Genomic DNA, 15,000 nt, shown 5'->3' with positions numbered 1-15,000 from the left:
AACTTGAAATCATTGTTCAGCATCCAACTACGATGCTCTGTACCAAATTTGGCGAAGATCGGCCTTTAGGGGGCGCTATAAGCAACGTTTATTTGTTTTGGCCAATAACCTGAAAGCGGAAATGGGCGTGGCCTATATCACGTGATTTAGTTGGATCCAGGGAACACGGGGGTGTATGGTTTTTAAATGTTCGGGGTACGGTGTGGGAGTTATAGGGCCCGTCCAAGAAGGAAGACGATGTACAGCAGTTCTTGAGATATAAACTTTTTGTACTTCCCCTACGTCCCCTAGTGACCAATTTTCGTAAAACGCGTGTTAATGACATATTTGCAATGGAAATGTACCACAGTCCTTGCAGCTCACACTTCTCAATATTTACTCATGTTTGCCTCTTATTGTTCGGTTTGTGTTTTTACTTTTGCGTGCTCCTTTGGTTTTTTACAATAAACAAACTTCTTAACCCACCTGACAAAGTTTCTACAACCTTCACAGTGGACAAATTCAACTCTTTTATATATATATGTATATATGTACTGTATGTATATATATATGTGTGTGTGTGTGTGTATATATATGTATGTATATATATATATATATATATATATATATATATATATATAATGTACTTTATTAACAGTATTTCTATCATATGTCATATTATAGCTGGTCTGGATGGTATTGATTGGTTGAGGACGTGTCTGGATGGTATTGATTGGTTGAGGACGTGTCTGGATGGTATTGATTGGTTGAGGACGTGTCTGGATGGTATTGATTGGTTGAGGACGTGTCTGTCTAACTTCATGTTGTCTCCAGATGATGAAGAATAAAGCAGACGAGGAAGACTACTGGAACAGCTCCAAGTTTAAAGCCTTCACCTTCGACGATGAAGACGATGAGTTCAGCCGGGTGAGTTCACCTGTCCACCTGTCCACCTGTCCACCTGTTCACCTGTTCACCTGTCAACCTGTGAACCTGTTCACCTGTCCACCTGTCCACCTGTCAACCTGTCCACCTGTCCACCTGTTCACCTGTCCACCTGTCAACCTGTGAACCTGTTCACCTGTCCACCTGTCCACCTGTCAACCTGTCAACCTGTCCACCTGTCAACCTGTCCACCTGTCAACCTGTCCACCTGTCCATCTATCGACCTTTTTACCTGTCCACCTGTTGAGCTGTCCACCTGTTCACCTATCCACCTGTTGACCTGTTGACCTGTCCTCCTGTCCACCTGTCCACCTGTCTATGTCAGTTAAAGGAGTCGAAGCGGGCGGTGAACAGCATCCGGCCGCTGGTGGACGAAGACGACGATGAAGAGGAGGTGGAGAAGGTCAGCTGGAGCGGCGAGCCAGTCGGCAGTAAGACACCGTTATTATTCAACACCTACTGCGCTGTGATTGGATGGCGGGTACGGATCATTGTCCCGTGTCTCCCCAGGTATTTCCTGGTCCGTCAACGAGACAGCAGCGTCCAATCAGAGGACAGACAGAGAGCCCGCCTTCCCCAAAATCAACACGGACACAACGAGCATCAGCAAGAGTCACTCTGGATACTCTCTCAGCGCGCTGTTCAAAGGTGAGACACACAGATGCATTCTGGGAAAGGATAATACACTCTCTGGGTTGTTTACATTTCTTTAAACCAATCACAACGGTCTTGGGCGGCGCTGAGCTCCGGACACGGCGGCCGGATGCCGCGGCGCTGCTGAAGAGACCGTGAGGAACAGACTGATCATTTATCTGTTTCTCTCTGCAGGAAAAACTAGAGGAGGAAACTTCCAGTTGGTCTCTGACAGTGAGTCTGAACTACACTAGTACACCCATTATATATTATATATTACATATACACATATATATATATTTTATTATGTATTATATGCAATGAAAAGTCAAAATGTAATATACTGTATTTCAGTGTGTGTGTGTGTGTGTGTGTGTGTGTGTGTGTGTGTGTGTGTGTGTAACTGATGTTTTGGGGTTTTAGCTCTCAGCGACTCGTCTGTCAGGCTCTACGCTCCAGAACTCCGAAAACCCAAATCTGAATACAAGGTAACAACCAGACTCACAGTCTGATGATAGACTTACTTTGGTGTACTAATGATGATGTCATCCTGTTGTGTACTAATGATGATGTCATCCTGTTGTGTACTAATGATGATGTCATCCTGTTGTGTACTAATGATGCTGTCATCCTGTTGTGATGTCAGGATTACGTCAGTGATTGGTCGCCTGAGGAGACGGTCCAGAGAATGCAGCAAGGAAAGGTAACCTGCCTTCACACTGTAGACACTACAGAGTATATACAGGAGTAAACTAACAGCAGTATAATGTGTGTATTAGTATATACAGTATATATATATATATATATGGGTCAAAGACGAATAAGGATTTAAAATTTGAAAATAAATGAAAGTGTCAAAAAATGCCAACTCAGGCAGTTTCTGTTTCCATGAGAGTGTTCTATAAACATCTCAACAACAGGAATTTAATTTAGAAATGCAATTTAATTTTTTTTGATGAATCATGTGATTTATTCCATGAAAAATGTCCTTCCTGGGTAACGGGAACGGATTTAAAAAATATTTAAATGTCTACCTTTTTAGCATATAAATGTTTAGGCATACCCATAGTTACAGCTAATCAAACGCACACTGTTCAAAACAACTAAGTTTTCAACACAATTAATATGATATATTTGGGTATTTATAATTAAATGGGCTCATCGTTTGATTTTGGTCACACAATATTCCATGCCAAAAACAGAAAAATGATGAAAGAAGTCTTAAAATGCTTTACAGTAAAGGTTATCAGGTTATTATTGTATCCTCAACTGAGGAAAACATGATTGTGTAATATACCATGAAAATCTGAGTTTAAACACTTGACTGGGTCATTGTTACTCGGGATGACATCCCGTTAGTCAGGAATGACATAATGCAAAAATGCCATAAAAGATTAAAGAAATACATATTATTTTATTAATATAATCTAACATTATCAACACAATGCTTGAAACGTGATAAATACTAATAAAAAACTATTTTCATTAACATGTCCAATCTGGATAACAGAAGATCTTCATTATCCAGGAAGGACAAAAACATGATTTTCCCACCAAAACTCTGTCAAACATGGCATACTCAGCTAAAATATATCTTAGCCTTTAAAACATTAATGCCAGATTTCACATGAAATAGGCATTTTTTAAATATCAAAACATCAAATATGTTTTATTAGCGTTATCCAGAAAGACATGATTTTTGGACATAGTGCACCAGTGACCGAAAAAGCAAAATAAAAACTTTTTTAAGAGAGAATTACTAAACTCTCCAGATGTTTTGGGGTCCTCTAAAATCTTCTTTATGATGTAATATCATATTTCATGACTATGCAATTGCATTATGGGTAATTTATGGATTTTAAGGTCTGTTACCCAGGAAGGACATTAGGGAAATCCAAAAGTAAGGACAAACGTATTTCTTGAGTAACATTTTAAATAAGGGTAGGATTGTTACTATATTTGTAGGTATCACTGCAAACATCAACATTATTTTTTTGCAATAAATACCTATTAAAGTGAGTAAAGAGGGAGAGTTGAGTAATATAATGTAGTTTTTTAAAATTAATATTTGTCTTTTTCATTATGAATATGCTTTGGACACCATAATTGACATGCCACGTCTTTGACCCATATATATATATATGTGTGTGTGTTTCAGGCGGTCTCTCTGGAGGAGTTATAATGTGTGTGTATTAGTATATAAAGTATATATATATATATATATACAGTAATATATATGTGTGTGTTTCAGGCGGTCTCTCTGGAGAAGTTCCGCTCTCTTCAGGACAAGCTGCTGCTGCTGGACTACGCCGTCAGCGCTCACGACGGAAATGTCATCACCGCTGTAACTTTATTTATAATCTGCTCCACGACAACTTTATCAACACAAACTTTATTAACAAAAACAGCTGACGTCTTTTTCCTTTTCAGGTTTTAATTTATCTGAAGAGGACTCTGAGTAAAGGTGAGTCATCGCTCGCTGTCATCGCTCGCTGTCATTACTCGCTGTCATCGCACGCTGTCATCGCTCGCTGTTCCCTAGCTTCCCGAGCTAACTCTTAGCCGCTGTACCTTCCCCTAGCTTCCCGAGCTAACTCTTAGCCGCTGTAGCTTCCCCTAGCTTCCCGAGCTAACTCTTAGCCGCTGTAGCTTCCCCTAGCTTCCCGAGCTAACTCTTCGCCGCTGTACCTTCCCCTAGCTTCCCGAGCTAACTCTTGGCCGCTGTAGCTTCCCCTAGCTTCCCGAGCTAACTCTTAGCCGCTGTACCTTCCCCTAGCTTCCCGAGCTAACTCTTAGCCGCTGTACCTTCCCCTAGCTTCCCGAGCTAACTCTTAGCTGCTGTACTTTCCCCTAGCTTCCCGAGCTAACTCTTGGCCGCTGTACCTTCCCCTAGCTTCCCGAGCTAACTCTTGGCCGCTGTAGCTTCCCCTAGCTTCCCGAGCTAACTCTTGGCCGCTGTACCTTCCCCTAGCTTCCCGAGCTAACTCTTAGCCGCTGTACCTTCCCCTAGCTTCCCGAGCTAACTCTTAGCCGCTGTACCTTCCCCTAGCTTCCCGAGCTAACTCTTAGCCGCTGTACCTTTCCCTAGCTTCCCGAGCTAACTCTTAGCCGCTGTACCTTCCCCTAGCTTCCCGAGCTAACTCTTAGCCGCTGTACCTCCCCCTAGCTTCCCGAGCTAACTCTTCGCCGCTGTACCTTCCCCTAGCTTCCCGAGCTAACTCTTGGCCGCTGTAGCTTCCCCTAGCTTCCCGAGCTAACTCTTGGCCGCTGTACCTTCCCCTAGCTTCCCGAGCTAACTCTTAGCCGCTGTACCTTCCCCTAGCTTCCCGAGCTAACTCTTCCTCCCTGTACGTTCCCTCTCTAAGCTAACTCTTCCTCCCTGTGCGTTCCCTCTCTAAGCTAACTCTTAGCCGCTGTACGTTCCCTCTCTAAGCTAACTCTTAGCTGCTGTACGTTCCCTCTCTAAGCTAACTCTTAGCCGCTGTGGGATCTGTTTGTGTTTCCAGAGGTTTTGTTTCGGGAGCTGACAGACAGACAGACGGCTCTGAGACATTTCATCCACTACCTGACAGAAAGCAAAGACCAGAGGCTGCTGCTGGAGCTGCTAAGGTACCTGCCTCTGTCTACACCTGGTCTACCTGTCTCTCTGTCTATACCTGGTCTACCTGTCTCTGTCTACACCTGGTCTACCTGTCTCTCTGTCTACACCTGGTCTACCTGTCTCTCTGTCTACACCCGGTCTACCTGTCTCTGTCTACACCTGGTCTACCTGTCTCTCTGTCTACACCTGGTCTACCTGTCTTTCTGTCTACACCTGGTCTACCTGTCTCTGTCTACACCTGGTCTACCTGTCTCTCTGTCTACACCTGGTCTACCTGTCTCTCTGTCTACACCTGGTCTACCTGTCTCTGTCTACACCTGGTCTACCTGTCTCTCTGTCTACACCTGGTCTACCTGTCTCTCTGTCTACACCTGGTGTACCTGTCTCTGTCTACACCTGGTGTACCTGTCTCTGTCTACACCTGGTCTACCTGTCTCTGTCTACACCTAGTCTACCTGTCTATGTCTACACCTGGTCTACCTGTCTCTCTGTCTACACCTGGTCTACCTGTCTCTCTGTCTACACCTGGTCTACCTGTCTCTGTCTACACCTGGTCTACCTGTCTCTCTGTCTACACCTGGTCTACCTGTCTTTCTGTCTACACCTGGTCTACCTGTCTCTGTCTACACCTGGTCTACCTGTCTCTGTCTACACCTGGTCTACCTCTCTCTACACCTGTGTTACCTGTCTCTCTGTCTACACCTAGTCTACCTGTCTCTCTGTCTATACCTGGTCTACCCGTCTCTGTCTACACCTGGTCTACCTGTTTCTCTACACCTGGTCTACCTGTGTCTGTCTACACCTGGTCTACCTGTCTCTCTGTCTCTGGGTTACCTGTCTCTCTGTCTCTGGGTTACCTGTCTCTCTGTGTCTAAGTCCTGTTTACCTGTCTCGCTGTCTCTGTGTCTGGCTTACCTCTCTCTCTCTCTCTCTCTGTGTCTGGCTTACCTGTCTCTCTGTCTCTGGTTTACCTGTCTCTCTGTGTCTACCTGTCTCTCTCTCTGTCTCTGTGTCTGGTTCCATGTAGAGCTGGGCAGTATATGATGTTATATCGATATCGTGATATGAGACTAGATATCATCTTAGATTTTGGATATCGTAATATGACATTAGTGTCTTCTCCTGGATTTAAAGGCTGCATTACAGTAGAGTGATGTCATTACAGTAGAGTGATGTCATTACAGTAGAGTGATGTCATTACAGTAAAGTGATGTCATTACAGTAAAGTGATGTCATTGTCTGAACCTACCAGACTGTTGTAACTGTTCTATTATTTACCTTTACCCTCTTAGTCATTATATCCACATTACTGATGATTATTGATCAAACATCTCATTGTGTAAATATTTTGTGAAAGCACCAATAGTCAACACTACAATATCGTTGTGGTATCGATATCGAGGTATTTGGTCAAAAATATCGTGATATTTGATTTTCTTCATATCGCCCAGCCCTAGTTTCATGTACCTGTCTCTCTGTGTCTGGTTTCATGTACCTGTCTCTCTGTGGCTGGTCTACCTGTCTCTCTCTCTGTGTATATATATATATATATATATATATATATACTATGTGTATGTATACTGTACCTGTCTCTCTCTCTCTCTCTCTCTCTCTCTCTCTCTCTCTCTATATATATATATATATATATATATATATATATATATATACTATGTGTGTGTATACTGTACCTGTCTCTCTCTCTGTGTATATATACTATGTGTGTGTATACTGTACCTGTCTCTCTCTCTGTGTATATATACTATGTGTGTGTATACTGTACCTGTGCAGTATTTCTCTGAGCTGTTTTCTGTTTGTTCCCTCAGAGCTCTGGGCAGGACAGAGGACATGGCGGTAAGTACAACCCACTCCTAGCCTCCGACACCGGGAGCACATGTCCGCCCTCAGGGGGCGCTATAACCAACATGGAAGCCCTGTGGCCTGTACCTCTCACACCGTACATTCATTATATCCACGCGTTTCCTGAACTCAGCTCAATCTCCCGATATATTCCACGCCCATTTACACCTCGACAGTTTCCCGCAAAATCAAGATGAATGTGAGACCTAGACTGTGTCTCATTCCGCATACTGCCGTAGTCCACTGCTAATGGTCACTGACCACTTCCTGCCGTAGTCCACTGCTAATGGTCACTGACCACTTCCTGCTGTAGTCCACTGCTAATGGTCACTGACCACTTCCTGCTGTAGTCCACTGCTAATGGTCACTGACCACTTCCTGCTGTAGTCCACTGCTAATGGTCACTGACCACTTCCTGCCGTAGTCCACTGCTAATGGTCACTGACCACTTCCTGCTGTAGTCCACTGCTAATGGTCACTGACCACTTCCTGCTGTAGTCCACTGCTAATGGTCACTGACCACTTCCTGCCGTAGTCCACTGCTAATGGTCACTGACCACTTCCTGCCGTAGTCCACTGCTAATGGTCACTGACCACTTCCTGCTGTAGTCCACTGCTAATGGTCACTGACCACTTCCTGCCGTAGTCCACTGCTAATGGTCACTGACCACTTCCTGCCGTTGTCCCACTGCTAATGGTCACTGACCACTTCCTGCTGTAGTGCACTGCTAATGGCCACTGACCACTTCCTGCTGTAGTCCACTGCTAATGGCCACTGACCACTTCCTGCTGTAGTCCACTGCTAATGGTCACTGACCACTTCCTGCCGTAGTCCACTGCTAATGGTCACTGACCACTTCCTGCTGTAGTCCACTGCTAATGGCCACTGACCACTTCCTGCTGTAGTCCACTGCTAATGGTCACTGACCACTTCCTGCTGTAGTCCACTGCTAATGGTCACTGACCACTTCCTGCTGTAGTACTATCGATGGTTAGTATTGTCCCAAAATGAACACTTACGTTAAAATAATTACCGGAAATGACGAGCGGTCGGCTCGGCTCGCCGCCTCTCAAAATCTGATAAAATCTTTTAAACTGACCTTTGTTGATCTGAAATGAAGACAGATTCAGCAGCTGCACGGCCTATTTCTCTCTTAAAATGTTTTCAGAAACACATTTCTGTGAATTATTTTCGTAAAATACGAGATCGTATTCTGAACGAGCCGCCATTATGCTCGGTTGTGAAATCTGGGAGAAGCCAGACCCACGTGACGCCTTCGTCGTTCCAGATGGCGCCCGGTAAGTGCGAGTAGGATCCATTGTTCCACACTGAACTTTTGGACCGTTTTTAGGGGGTCATCCTGGTACTTTCAGTGCGTTCTCTCCACTATATACTTCAAACTAAGTGTGACAGTAGGCGGTTTGAGACACAGCCCTTCTTGTTGGTACTCCTCCCAGACCATGAGCTACGGCAGTCTGCAGGTAGACTCTGTGGACTTTCATCATAAAAACTCAGCAAAAGAATTTGGATAATTCCAAAAATGCTCAAGTTATAGAGGAACAACTTCCTGGTGGTTGCAGTCAAAACTGGAAGTTATGCGTATCTTTGTCACAATTCCTCTGATTAACTGGAAACTGGAGTCACCTAGTTCCTGATGATCCACTGGGACCGTGTGCAAAGTTTGACTACTTAATGATTTGGAAAAATATCTAATTGTGATTATTTTTGACTAGGGTTGCAAAATTCCGTGAATTTTCAAAGTTGGAAACTTTCCATGGGAATCAACAGGAAAAAACTGGATATTTTTAATATTGCTTGTTATAATACTGTTAGTGTATAACAGGGAACTTAAATGTAGTTGAAAATCCCATCTTGCAGCATAATCTTGGTTAAAACAAGCTGATTTAATGCAACTTCAGTTGAATATCCTCCCTATATTCATCAATGACATGCACGCAGTCATCAGCAGAGGCTACTACATACTGGCCAACATTTACACGCAGTAATCAGCAGAGGCTACTACATACTGGCCAACATTTACACACAGTCATCAGCAGAGGCTACTACATACTGGCCAACATTTACACACAGTCATCAGCATAGGCTACTACATACTGGCCAACATTTACACGCAGTCATCAGCAGAGGCTACTACATACTGGCCAACATTTACACACAGTCATCAGCAGAGGCTACTACATACTGGCCAACATTTACACGCAGTCATCAGCAGAGGCTACTACATACTGGCCAACATTTACACACAGTCATCTACATACTGGCCAACATTTACACGCAGTAATCAGCAGAGGCTACTACATACTGGCCATCATTTACACGCAGTAATCAGCAGAGGCTACTACATACTGGCCAACATTTACACACAGTCATCAGCAGAGGCTACTACATACTGGCCAACATTTACACACAGTCATCAGCAGAGGCTACTACATACTGGCCAACATTTACACATAGTCATCAGCAGAGGCTACTACATACTGGCCAACATTTACACACAGTCATCAGCAGAGGCTACTACATACTGGCCAACATTTACACACAGTCATTTACATACTGGCCAACATTTACACAAAGTCATCTACATACTGGCCAACATTTACACGCAGTAATCAGCAGAGGCTACTACATACTGGCCAACATTTACACACAGTCATCAGCAGAGGCTACTACATACTGGCCATCATTTACACGCAGTAATCAGCAGAGGCTACTACATACTGGCCAACATTTACACACAGTCATCAGCAGAGGCTACTACATACTGGCCATCATTTACACGCAGTAATCAGCAGAGGCTACTACATACTGGCCATCATTTACACACAGTCATCAGCAGAGGCTACTACATACTGGCCATCATTTACACGCAGTAATCAGCAGAGGCTACTACATACTGGCCAACATTTACACACAGTCATCAGCAGAGGCTACTACATACTGGCCATCATTTACACGCAGTAATCAGCAGAGGCTACTACATACTGGCCATCATTTACACACAGTCATCAGCAGAGGCTACTACATACTGGCCAACATTTAGTTTTTAAAATACAGGAGTTTTTTTTAATACATAACCTATTGCTCTTAACCTATAATGTTAATAATTGGATAGCCCACTTGTTCTTGATAGGCTGGAAACAATAGACAGCGCTGATGGTTAGCTTAGCACGCATATAACCATAACCATAGTAAATCAAGTCTGTTTTTTTGTTGTTCAAACAGATTCAAAGTTCTGATGAATAACCAAAGTATTAGTTAGTATTTGTATTCACTGTATATGCCTGTCTGCTTATTATAAAACAACATGTTTATATTTATGTTTGTATAAGATGGAGTTTGTATGAATTACCCAACATTTTCAGTTAATTCCCATGAAAGTTTCCAAAATTGGAAAGTTTCCAAAATTCCCCAGCTTAACTTTCCATGGAAGGTTTCTGGAAATGTAACTTTCCGCCCCTTTGCAACCCTATTTTTGGCTGATGTTTCCCGATATGGGGGGAGATAACCGTAGAGTTTAAACATATTCTAAACAGCAAGGCTCATCATTTCCTGTCTATTTCCATGACAACAGCTCCTGCAGTATAAAGAACACCTGGGCATCGCAGATGAAAACAAGAGGCGGGACTTCCTGAAGAGCTGCCTCAGGTGAGGTTAGCTTCACTAACTACTGAGGAAAGTAACTAAGTACATTTACTCCAGTACTGTACTTAAAGGTCCAGTATGTCATATATTTACTGTAATAAATCCAAAAATTACCCCAATGCGTCATCAGATATTAAGGAAACATGCTAACGTGAAATATATCTTTTCTGACAACAATGCTAATGCCAGTACACACACACACACACACACACACACACACACACACACACACACACACACACACACACACACAGTCACACACACAGTCACACACACACACACACACACACACACACACACACACACACACACACACACACACACACACACACATACACACACACACACAGTCACACAGTCACACACACACACATACACACACACATACACACACACACACACACATACACACACACACACACACAGTCACACACACACACAGAGAGACACACACACACACACAGACACCCTGTACTCTACAGCTGTAACATTAGTACAGCCATGGAAGCAGCAAACAGGATCAACGGAGATAGATTTTATATAGATATAGATAGACGGAAACAAAGAAGATAGAGGGAAAAGAAAAAAAATGTGTAAATGTGTGTGTGTGAGTGTAGGTACAGTGTGTGTGTGTGTGTGTGTGTGTGTGTGTGTGTGTGTGTGTGTATGTAAACATGTATAAATGAGTGAAGCATCACATTGTTTTGTATTTAACTAAAGGATGAGAATAGAGAGAGGGGGTAGGACCAGAAAAGTTAGATTTTGAACTTCTTCCTATATTTCAATCACTTACAATCATTTTGGAAGATTGTGCTGAGATGTACATGTCCTTATCTATCTGTTATTTTAATTGTATATGTATATATATATATATATAATAGTATAGTATAGTATATATAATAAGTGATTATTTAAACGTTTGTCTGTCTGTTTGCAGTCTGCCGTTTTCTCCAGAAGATTCCGTTCACGTTGAGGATCACTACACGCTGCTGGAGAGACAGATCATCATCGAGGTTATACCCCGTTATACCCCGTTACACCCCGTTATACCTGTTACACCCCGTTATACCCCGTTACACCCCGTTAAACCCTGTTACACCCCGTTACACCTGTTACACCCCATTACACCTGTTACACCCCGTTACACCTGTTACACCCCGTTACACCCCGTTATACCCCGTTATACCCCGTTACACCTGTTACACCTGTTACACCCCGTTATACCCTGTTACACCTGTTACACCCCGTTATACCCCGTTATACCTGTTACACCCCGTTACACCTGTTACACCCCGTTATACCCTGTTACACCCCGTTATACCCCGTTATACCCTGTTACACCCCGTTATACCCCGTTACACCTGTTACACCCCGTTACACCTGTTACACCCCGTTACACCTGTTACACCCCGTTATACCCTGTTACACCTGTTACACCCCGTTATACCCCGTTACACCTGTTACACCCCGTTATACCTGTTACACCCCGTTACACCTGTTACACCCCGTTACACCTGTTACACCCCGTTATACCCTGTTACACCTGTTACACCCCGTTATACCCCGTTACACCTGTTACACCCCGTTATACCTGTTACACCCCGTTACACCTGTTACACCCCGTTACACCTGTTACACCCCGTTATACCCTGTTACACCCCGTTACACCTGTTACACCCCGTTATACCCCGTTACACCTGTTACACCTGTTACGCCCCGTTATACCCCGTTATACCCCGTTACACCTGTTACACCTGTTACACCCCGTTATACCCTGTTACACCCCGTTACACCTGTTACACCCCGTTATACCCCGTTACACCTGTTACACCTGTTACGCCCCGTTATACCCCGTTACACCTGTTACACCTGTTACACCCCGTTATACCCCGTTACACCTGTTACACCCCGTTACACCTGTTACACCCCGTTATACCCTGTTACACCCCGTTATACCCCGTTATACCCTGTTACACCCCGTTATACCCCGTTACACCTGTTACACCCCGTTACACCTGTTACACCCCGTTACACCTGTTACACCCCGTTATACCCTGTTACACCTGTTACACCCCGTTATACCCTGTTACACCCCGTTATACCCCGTTACACCTGTTACACCCCGTTACACCTGTTACACCCCGTTACACCTGTTACACCCCGTTATACCCCGTTACACCTGTTACACCCCGTTATACCCTGTTACACCTGTTACACCCCGTTATACCCCGTTATACCCCGTTACACCTGTTACACCCCGTTACACCTGTTACACCCTGTTATACCCTGTTACACCTGTTACACCCCGTTATACCCCGTTATACCCTGTTACACCCCGTTATACCCCGTTACACCTGTTACACCCCGTTACACCTGTTACACCCCGTTATACCCTGTTACACCTGTTACACCCCGTTATACCCCGTTACACCTGTTACACCCCGTTATACCCCGTTACACCTGTTACACCCCGTTATACTTGTTACACCCCGTTACACCTGTTACACCCCGTTATACCCTGTTACACCCCGTTATACCCCGTTACACCTGTTACACCCCGTTATACCCCGTTACACCTGTTACACCCCGTTGTACCCCGTTACACCTGTTACACCTGTTACGCCCCGTTATACCCCGTTACACCCCGTTACACCTGTTACACCCCGTTGTACCCCGTTATACCCCGTTGTACCCCGTTATACCCCGTTACACCTGTTACGCCCCGTTATACCCCGTTATACCCCGTTACACCTGTTACACCCCGTTGTACCCCGTTATACCCCGTTACACCTGTTACACCTGTTACACCCTGTTATACCCCGTTACACCTGTTACACCCTGTTATACCCCGTTACACCCCGTTACACCTGTTACACCCCGTTGTACCCCGTTATACCCCGTTACACCTGTTACGCCCCATTATACCCCGTTATACCCCGTTACACCTGTTACACCCCGTTGTACCCCGTTATACCCCGTTACACCTGTTACACCTGTTATACCCCGTTACACCTGTTACACCCTGTTATACCCCGTTACACCCCGTTACACCTGTTACACCCCGTTGTACCCCGTTATACCCCGTTACACCCCGTTATGTCGCTGCTGTCCCAGTTTAAAGCACCGTCCGCACCGAGAACTGTAACCATAACCCTAACCATAACTATAACTGTAACCATGTGAGCCTCCACACTAGCCCTGCACGATTCGGGGAAAAATATGAATCATGATTTTTTAAATTTGGATTCTCTGCCACGATTTTTTTCTCTCAAAGTGTAATGTTTATTGCACACATGAACCATGACAACAGTACCAAACAGAGATTATTTTGGCTCCTAGAGCACCTTGATCATCACCACGAGCTGTAAACACAGAGGCTCCCTGAAGAGAAGGGAGAGCTTTACAACCTGTTATACCGTCCATGTTTAAAACTCACAGGAGACAGTAGGAGCGTTAGTGATGCAGTCGGCTCCTAAAATTAAATGAGAATCAAAGTCATTCAAAAATAAATTAAAAAAATTATATAATTATTATTTTTTTTAAATAAAAAAAAAATCGAAGTTATTTAAAAATTAAATCGTGAACAGGGTGAATCGAGATCGCGATTTTATAACGATTAATCGTGCAGGCCTACTCCACACTGCTGAGCGCTAACGTTCTGCAAACAGCGGCGTCTCGCACGCACTGCAGCTGATAATAAGACATCAGCACAGACGCGTTGCTGCTACCGTTACAGGACGGTCTTCCATATTCCCCAGAGGATGTCATGTCATGATTCTGATTGGCTGTCAGTCTCTCTCTCCGCCATGTCATGTTGTAAACTCAGATGGATTCTGATTGGCTGTCAGTGTCGTCTATCGTTCATCAGATCTTGTCGTTATAGTTGAGGTGTGGACTCCGCCTTCCAACTGGAGTTACAACAGTTTTTAAAACTATAGATTTTTAGATTTTGTTTTTTGGTGTGGACGCCGGCCCTTTAACTGCAGTTTTCCCTGTGTGTTGTTGCCAGGCAACAGACGGGCATGCTGAGCGTGGAGGGAAGCAGGAAATCTTCCAGAAGTTTCCCAGAAAAGCTTCAATCCTCAACATGCCTCTGATCACCACGCTGTACTACTGCTGCTTCTACCATTACACCGAGTCAGAGGTACACCTAACCTCTACCATTACACCTAGTCAGAGGTACACCTAACCTACCATTACACCTAGTCAGAGGTACACCTAACCTCTACCATTACACCTAGTCAGAGGTACACCTAACCTACCATTACACCTAGTCAGAGGTACACCTAACCTCTACCATTACACCTAGTCAGAGGTACAC

The 15,000-nt window shown here is 44.2% G+C and overlaps 2 protein-coding genes across 3 annotated transcripts in view; one reads left to right on the top strand and one right to left on the bottom strand.

Annotated features, from left to right (window-relative positions):
* LOC116061205 (activator of 90 kDa heat shock protein ATPase homolog 1-like) overlaps positions 1-6,780 on the bottom strand; it is a 15,393-nt gene extending 8,613 nt beyond the window's left edge. Inside the window, exon 1 of the mRNA XM_031315225.2 lies at positions 6,745-6,780. The gene's annotated coding sequence lies outside the window, so the exon portion shown is untranslated. The remainder of the gene's footprint in view (positions 1-6,744) is intronic.
* Positions 1-15,000, top strand: part of vipas39 (VPS33B interacting protein, apical-basolateral polarity regulator, spe-39 homolog) — a 19,418-nt gene that overhangs the window by 1,330 nt on the left and 3,088 nt on the right. For both annotated transcript variants that reach the window (XM_031315128.2, XM_031315137.2), the window contains exons 2-14: positions 814-906; positions 1,250-1,355; positions 1,435-1,572; positions 1,753-1,791; positions 1,981-2,045; positions 2,204-2,260; positions 3,809-3,901; positions 3,988-4,021; positions 5,064-5,166; positions 6,982-7,009; positions 10,609-10,682; positions 11,617-11,692; positions 14,689-14,823. In XM_031315128.2, coding sequence (XP_031170988.1) covers positions 814-906; positions 1,250-1,355; positions 1,435-1,572; positions 1,753-1,791; positions 1,981-2,045; positions 2,204-2,260; positions 3,809-3,901; positions 3,988-4,021; positions 5,064-5,166; positions 6,982-7,009; positions 10,609-10,682; positions 11,617-11,692; positions 14,689-14,823 — 1,041 coding nt within the window. The remainder of the gene's footprint in view (positions 1-813; positions 907-1,249; positions 1,356-1,434; positions 1,573-1,752; positions 1,792-1,980; positions 2,046-2,203; positions 2,261-3,808; positions 3,902-3,987; positions 4,022-5,063; positions 5,167-6,981; positions 7,010-10,608; positions 10,683-11,616; positions 11,693-14,688; positions 14,824-15,000) is intronic.

This window comes from Sander lucioperca, chromosome 19 (genome assembly GCF_008315115.2).
Source record: "Sander lucioperca isolate FBNREF2018 chromosome 19, SLUC_FBN_1.2, whole genome shotgun sequence".
Classification (NCBI taxonomy): Eukaryota; Metazoa; Chordata; class Actinopteri; order Perciformes; family Percidae; genus Sander; species Sander lucioperca.
The sequence above is the reverse complement of the archived record's forward strand: the minus strand, read 5'-3'. Positions and strand labels throughout refer to the sequence as shown.